This window comes from Herpailurus yagouaroundi, unplaced genomic scaffold (assembly GCF_014898765.1).
Source record: "Herpailurus yagouaroundi ecotype Mexico unplaced genomic scaffold, PumYag 159, whole genome shotgun sequence".
Lineage (NCBI taxonomy): Eukaryota > Metazoa > Chordata > Mammalia > Carnivora > Felidae > Herpailurus > Herpailurus yagouaroundi.
Window position 1 is genome coordinate 45,685,110 of NW_024412400.1, and position 8,117 is coordinate 45,693,226.

The 8,117-nt window shown below is 45.3% G+C and overlaps 1 protein-coding gene across 1 annotated transcript in view; it reads right to left on the bottom strand.

Annotated features, from left to right (window-relative positions):
- The window catches only part of MINDY4B (MINDY family member 4B), a 36,668-nt gene that overhangs the window by 20,536 nt on the left and 8,015 nt on the right, over positions 1 to 8,117 (bottom strand). Inside the window, exons 4-7 of the mRNA XM_040481124.1 lie at positions 5,180 to 5,299; positions 4,353 to 4,444; positions 1,169 to 1,334; positions 563 to 628 (exon numbers count right to left, since the gene is read on the bottom strand). Of these exons, the coding sequence (XP_040337058.1) occupies positions 563 to 628; positions 1,169 to 1,334; positions 4,353 to 4,444; positions 5,180 to 5,299 (444 nt within the window). The remainder of the gene's footprint in view (positions 1 to 562; positions 629 to 1,168; positions 1,335 to 4,352; positions 4,445 to 5,179; positions 5,300 to 8,117) is intronic.

Consider the following 8,117-nt stretch of genomic DNA (forward strand, 5'->3'; position numbering starts at 1 on the left):
ATTCCTTTCTCTGCAAAGGCATCTTAAAAAAGCACCTTAGATATTCCACCGACACTGTCCCCACATGGGAGGTTGGGAAGAATTATTGCCAGGACGACATTGTGTGGAAGGTGCTGATAGAAGAGGTAAAACAGGGCCACCTTTTTCAGACTAGAAGTCATTTCCTTGGAGCCAATGTGAGTGGTCATTTTGGCAATTTAGACTAGGGCCTCAGTTGTCTAGCATTTTTGTGTTTTATCCATTAGATGAGGCAAGACTGCTTTGACGTATTCTCTTCCCACAAAAGAAATCTTGGCATATGCCCTCTATAGTATTATTCTCTGGGTTTGATTAGCCAAGGACAAAGAGGCAATTGTGAATGGCCTGTGTGTGATCTGGCCTCTTTTTAGGCTGTGGGGAGGGAGAGGCGGGCTTTTCTTTCTCTCATTCGGCCCTTTCTTAGCTCTCAAAATGACCTGGTTTTCTTAATAAGCATCATTAGAAGTACACTTTGTAAAAGAAAGAAGATTTCCTGTAAGATCGGTTCAACATAAAGGGATTATCTCAACACTTAAACACTTACACATTGTAAATGATCATAGATGAATTTCTCAGTGGCTTCTTTCTCTAAAAGTTCAAACAGCTGGAGCTATAAATCAAGAATAGAAGATAAAAATGAAAAGGAAGATGAAAGCTACATCTATAAGATGTCAACTTACTGTTATTTCCTCAAGGGAGCTTTTTGTTTCATTGCAAAATCACTTTGCTGAAACCTGACAGATTATCTTACACAAGGCCATGTGAAACATACATGGTGAAAGTGGATGGCTACCGGCCTCCCTTTTACAGTCCTCAGTTTTAAACCAATGTGATATCTTGAGCAGTAAAGCCATAAACATATTTTTTCTTAATAGGTAAAATTCAGCAATGTTGAAGACAGTGGATATGGAAATGCATTTTGTGATGATTTCAGGTCTGGGATATTCTTGATCCTGGTGCGTTCTGGAAGGAAAAATTCACAGCAGGCACTTCCAACCCTGGGTTCTTACCTCTTTGGAAGATGCCTTTGGCCACATCTGACCCTTCTAGGAGCATCCATGGGGCTCCGCCTTCATTTCCATGTTGAGTCTAGAATACTCTCAGGTTTCATTGGCCCTTTATCTGGCAGGACGGGCAGGGGTGCACTCACCCGCTCGGTGAAATCATCGCCCGAGTAGTCAGGATTGGAGGTGACATAAGTGTGCTCAGTGACAAGACAGACGGTGGCCTTCTCAGCTGCTCCTGCCGCCCACAGGATGCCAGCCAGTGCCGCAGCCAGGGCCTGCTCTTGCTCCTGTTTGCTGACTGCACACAAACTGTAATATGGGAGGTTGGGTATGAAAACACTGTCATGGACAGTCACCGAGCTGAATGTGAGGTGCCTCCACTTTTAAGTCCCCTGCTGCATACCAGATGGGTCTCTTTGCTTCCTTCCTCAACCCACCCCGTGAGACGGTCGCAGGGGGCCTTGTCTACACTCTGTCACTGGCAGTGGCATCCTCACAGCAGCGTACTATTTCTCTTGGTGATCTTAGCCAGTCCCACCCTGTGAGTTACCCCCTCCCCCCCGGAGTCCCCACCGCTGTCTTCTCGCCGAACTCCAGCAGAGACTGATCCAAACGTTTTAACCCAGGAACACAGACCCTTTGCAAGTGCAGCCCCGTCCAGTGTTATCTCCCAGGTTTCCATTCTGCAAACCTGCTGCCCCTCATGGACCAGTCCCCTGAACGTATTTTCTGTATCACTCCTCCATGCCTTTTCTCATGCCCTTGTCTGCCTTTAAAATTTTTTTTTTTCAACGTTTTTTATTTATTTTTGGGACAGAGAGAGACAGAGCATGAACGGGGGAGGAGCAGAGAGAGAGGGAGACACAGAATCAGAAACAGGCTCCAGGCTCTGAGCCATCAGCCCAGAGCCTGATGCGGGGCTCGAACTCACGGACCGCGAGATCGTGACCTGGCTGAAGTCGGACACTTAACCGACTGCGCCACCCAGGCGCCCCTGTCTGCCTTTAATGTGCTCGCCGTGTCTGTGCTCCCCCATCATGTCTGTCCCACGCGGCACTGGAGGCCGGCTTCATGTTGCCCATCCTGACTTGTATAGCAGGCACACTCACTGTCCCCAGCATTGCTCTAAGCACTTCATACCCATCCCCTCATCTAATCCTCACAACAACCCTGTGAAGTAGATACTACTATTACTGCTGATTCAGAGGTGAAGAAAGAAAGAGGGGTTGAGGAATTGGTCCCCAGTTGTTCACCTTGAAAGTGGTAGAGTGGTGATTTTACACCAGGCAGGCTGGTTCCTGACTCCCTGCTCTCAAGCATTATACTCTCTGGAGCGATCCTGGGCTGTCAGGATTTCCCAGGGAATGGGAGCCAATCTTTATGCGGTAGACCTTTGCTCTGCTTGTTTTCTAAATATTTAACACTGACAACTGTTGTCCCGATGGAGAAACACGTGATGGGGTTTATTAACGGACTCAGCGATGATTTCTACAATCCCGCTACCTCCGTGGCAACACAGAAATGAGAAACAAGGAGTGCTCCATAGTCTAAAAGCCTAATTTGAGGAGGTGGATGGGAATAAAACAAAATGTTCTGAGAGTGAAGAAGAAGGAGACAGAACTTGGGACCGAGAAGGTTCTGGAAGGTTTCATGGAGCAGGTCAAAGCCAGTGCCCGGCTGAGGTGGGAAGTACAAAGGCCCCCACTTTGTTCTTTGAAAATGGGGCCACTGAGGCTTTAGAGCTCTCATGGGATCAGACTGAGGCTGGGCGTCACTGGAGACCACATTCTTCCTCAGCTTTTCCTTCCCTCTCCTTTTCCTTCACTCTTCCAGGTTTCTCCTGAGGCCCGAAGGGGAGCAAATCTTGCCAGCCCAAGATGCCACTTTGGCATGTGGACTATTTTAAACTGGTTGTTTTTAAAAAATTACAGACTCAAGAGAAGGTCCGAAAACTCAATAGAAGTTGCCCTTTTGTAAAAGACGTTATAGGAGAAATCTCCGTTTGTAAGGGGATGTCCTCATGGGAAGAGGGGGATGGCTCTAAATCTCTAGAAACTCCTATCAGTGGAGAAGGCACAGACTTAATGTGCAAAACAACCCTATGCTTGTTCACTGCGCTTTCCTCTGTAATCTCCCATAACTGACTTCCCACCCCCAATATCTTCTTTTGTCTTTAGCTAAAGTTGGTATTTAACGTGATGCCTTTGGCTATTTGGGGGAATTAAAGAGATTTCCTAGGTCTCTCCCATGTATACAAAAGGTATACATGTTATTTTTTTTTTTAATTTTTTAATGTTTATTTTTGAGAGAGAGAGAGAGAGAGAGAGAGAGAGAGAGAGAGAGAGAGAGACAGAGCGTGAGTGGGGCAGGAGCAGAGTGAGAGGGAGACACAGAACCCAAAGGAGGGTCCAGGCTTTGAGCTGTCAGCACAGAGCCCAACGCGGGGCTCTAAGCCACGAACTGTGAGATCATGACCTGAGATGAAGTCGGACACTTAACCAACTGAGCCACCTGGGCGCCCCGAGGTATACATGTTATTAAGCTCGTGTTTGTTTTCCTCCTATTAATCTGTCTTCTGTAAAGTTAATTATTAGACTAGCCAAAGAAGCTAGAGGGGTAAAAAAAAAATTTATTTTTTTTTTTTTCTCTCCAACAGGGCCTTCCCTTCATAAATCACTTGCATAAAGAATTCTCATCTCTGGCTCTGCTTTTCAGGAAACTGGCAATTCATGACCTTACAATAAATTATACATTTAGTTCCTGTTTTGAGTGATAACTTACCCTGCTGAGGGCAGATATATACCTTAACTTATTTATATTTTTTCTAATATCAAGCATAGAGCTTTGCCCATGATAGGGACTTGACTTCTAAGTAAAGTAATCTGAACCGATTTTCTTGAATAGGCAACTACCAAACACAGTACTTTGTTAGCCTAGTTAAATAAGAGAATTATCAGGGCTTTATCGGGGCTTTTAAAAATCACCCCTTTTGTTCCTCCTTGAAATTGTCAGTTTGGGGCTTCCCATCAAATATTTTCAAGTAAGCCCACCTGAGACCAGGGGCATCATTTTAGCTGACAGGAAGGTCTGCAGTGGAGCACTAAAACTGTCAACGTTATTCCTGCAACCAAACATTGAGAGTGATTCCAGGAAAGTCCTCCCCAATCACAAAATCCTATCCATCTGGGAGAACCAGAGCCGTTTTCGTCTCGTGAGGCAAGTCTACTTCCTGAGGTCACCCAGGGGATTTTCCATAATGACCGTTTGGCACATAACAGTTCTTGTGACATGAGGAATGTGTCTAAGAAGTGCTTCTAGGCCTCTTACCTGTGAAAGTTACAGTCCTTTCCCTTCCTGGTAAACAACAAGTCTTTGATGATGAATCCTTGAACTGCCATCTGAATGCTTCGGGCACCTCCCTGAAACGGGGAAGATAAATAGTGAGGTGTGTGAGGCTGGGGGCAGGCTGTACAACCGTAATGGAACCTCTTGGGGCCAATATGACAAAGAAGAACTCTGGGAAATGGATGTGACCTATTCTCTGCTGACCTGTCCCTCCTGGTATATACAGCATCCCCTTAGCTTAGTGAAGGGACACTGTACTCCATACGTGGGTTGTGGTCAGATGCCATGGCTGGGCCGGAATCTTCATTGACCAGCTTCAGTAGACCAGCACCTGGGGACATCTGTCCTCTTCCACCCTAGCGAAGGTAGTTTGCTTCATAGCAAACTTTTGGATTTGTAGGATGTACAGAACTTGTTGGCTGGTCTTTGAAATCTCTGTGTGACTAGTAATTGATGACCTGAATTACTGAGATTTTAAACAAGCCAGAAAGAAGCTCCTGGATCTCCTCCTGCCTTCTAAATCCTCAGGGATACTTAGAACTTGGAGAGAAGAGCCAGGAAACCTCGAATTTGGGAGGGCAGGGTGTGCGACAGCAGGGAAGGAGTGTGAGACTTTGCTATAACCCTGACAGTAAATTGTAATTTTAAATAGTCTCATATCATTTAAGGCTAAATGTTAAATTATATTAAATATGCTTTGACAAATGACTGTAATGAAAACATACATTCATATGGATAAAGATGGAAGGAAACATGACTAGGGAATATGGGATTAGGATTTTAAAAAAAAATTTTTTATTTACTATTACCTTTCCCACTTCCAAAGTGAAAGCCAGGTCAGAAAAAGGATCATGGAACCTGAAATAGGCCTTTTTCCAGTCATAGCTGAAGACATGGATAGTATTTCCAAAGAGGCTCTGCCGTAAATTCTGAGAAGAGGGGAAAGAAATGATTCAAAGAAAGATGATTCTTCTTAGACACATTCTTCATCTAACAGCCTTAAGTATGGTGGTGGGATTGTGGAGGTGGGCCTGTCCCCTCCCTACATCCTGGTTTACATTTTACCCTATTCCTCTATTTGTAATTGTAAAGTCTTGTGTGAAAGGTTCACACCAGGTTCCCTTAGACTATTGTATCCCGAAGGCTCAGTGTGTTAACCTTGTGCCCTGTTGTCTCCACCTGATTTTTTCCCTTGTGTCTGTCTCCCCTTCCATCGCCAGCCATCTCTCCTTTATGCTTTGCAGTCCGGCCTGGGCCACTGCTCTGCCCCTCTGCCTCCTGTCACTGACGATCCATGTCATGGGCATCCGGGATACCCATCTGCAGCCATGACTCTGCAGTGCTCGCCTCCCCCAGCTTTGAGTCCTTCTCTCTTGCTCGAAGAAAGAGAAACACACAGGACTCTGTTTCTAGCTTGAGTACAATATTGATTTAAATGATACTAAACAGGGGCACCTGGGTGGCTCAGTCAGTTAACTGTCCGACTTCGGCCCACGTCATGATCTCACAGTTCATGGGTTCAAGCCCTGCATCGGGCTCTGTGCTGATGGCTCAGAGCCTGCAGCCTGCTTCGGATTGTGTGTCTCCCTCTCTCTCTGCCCCTCCCCTGCTCACGCTCTGTCTCTCTCTCTCCTTAAAAAATAAACGTTAGGGGCGCCTGGGTGGCGCAGTCGGTTGGGCGTCCGACTTCGGCCAGGTCACGATCTCGCGGTCCGTGGGTTCGAGCCCCGCATCGGGCTCTGGGCTGATGGCTCAGAGCCTGGAGCCTGTTTCTGATTCTGTGTCTCCCTCTCTCTCTGCCCCTCCCCCGTTCATGCTCTGTCTCTCTCTGTCCCAAAAATAAATAAAAACGTTGAAAAAAAAAATTTAAAAAAAAAAATAAATAAACGTTAAAGGGGCGCCTGGGTGGCTCAGTCGGTTAAGCGTCCGACTTCGGCTCAGGTCACGATCTCACGGTCTGTGAGTTCGAGCCCCGCGTCGGGCTCTGGGCTGATGGCCCAGAGCCTGGAGCCTGCTTCCGATTCTGTGTCTCCCTCTCTCTCTGCTCCTCCCCCGTTCGTACTCTGTCTCTCTCTGTCTCAAAAATAAATAAACGTTAAAAAAAAAAAAAATTTAAAAAATAAATAAATAAATAAACGTTAAAAAGATTTTTTTTAAATGATACTAAACAATCATTCTCTGTCCTCTTGCCCCCCCATTTTTAAGGTTTTGCTGGGTATCCTATAGCACGTTGAGATTGGAGAGGGTCTTTTAAGGCTTCCCAGAAAAAAACAAGCCTTTATAAATCAAATACGTGAAGAAAGGGGAATCCATCCACAATCAGGGGCATAGTAATTGCTTAGCATGTGCTTGGTCCTACCTATGTGGGGTATAGATATGTAAAAAGTCTAATACCCCACAACTGTGTACGAGATAGAATGTGTGAAGTTCCAAAGGAAAAAGTACCTTGAGAGAACAGAGGGAGGAGAATTTCTGACTGAAGAGCTCAGGAATGCTTCATGGAAGAGATACACTTGAACTAGGCTGGCCAATGGCATCTAGCATTTATTGAGTGTTTTCTATGTACCACACACTGGTCTAAGTGCTTTACATTCATTATGTTAATTTAATTATTTGAGGTCGGTACTCTTATTATCCTCCTTCCACAGGGAAGTACCCAGTGGTAGAAACTGCTGGGATTTGCATCCAAATTCCAACACTACTTCTCTGCCTCCCCAGCTTTAAGTATGCGGCATCCTTGGGGTGTCTGGGTGGCTCAGTTGGTTAAGTGTCTGAATTCTGCTCAGGTCATGATCTCACAGGCTCAAATCATGATTTCACAGTTTGTGAGTTCAAGCCCCACGTCAGGCTCTCAGATCCTCTTTCTCCCCTCTCCCCCTCCCCTGCTCCCTCTCTCTCTCTCTCTCTCTCTCTCTCTCTCAAAAATACATAAACATTTAAAAACAAGTGTGTGTCATCCTGTAATTGCTGTCCTTTTTGTGGGCCAATCATTATTTAATTAATATTTTTCATTAGCTTGAGCTACTTACTCTTTTATAAATTAAAAAAATGCTTATGGGGCGCCTGGGTGGCGCAGTCGGTTAAGCGTCCGACTTCAGCCAGGTCACGATCTCGCGGTCCGTGAGTTCGAGCCCCGCGTCGGGCTCTGGGCTGATGGCTCGGAGCCTGTTTCCAATTCTGTGTCTCCCTCTCTCTCTGCCCCTCCCCCGTTCATGCTCTGTCTCTCTCTGTCCCAAAAATAAATAAACGTTGAAAAAAAAATTTTTTTAAAAATGCTTATTTAATAGGGACACTTCTTGTCACATCTTTAAGTGGGAATCAAAATCACTTACTTAAAAAAAATAAATCACCATATTTAAAAAAAATAATGGAAATAAAACAATGTTATTGACTTATGCTAGAAACTATCGCCTATGAAAGCTTTGCCTGAGCTCACATTCTATTTAATTAAGAAAGGAAGTAGGAAGTGTTAAAGAGGTGTGAACGTGTGCACCACTTACAGAGTCTTTCTTCAGGGCCTACCAGCATGAAGAAGGGCTCAGTGAAGAAGGTGACTCAGTCTATTTAATGGCACTTAATAACGTATCCCTAAAAGCAGCCATGCTCTAGCAGAGGCACACATCCCACACTCTGGGACAGACCACATAATGACCTATTTCCTATAATGGAGGGGAGGCTGGACAGAGAAGACCTGCAAACACACAGACACACACACACACACACACACACACACACACACACACACAC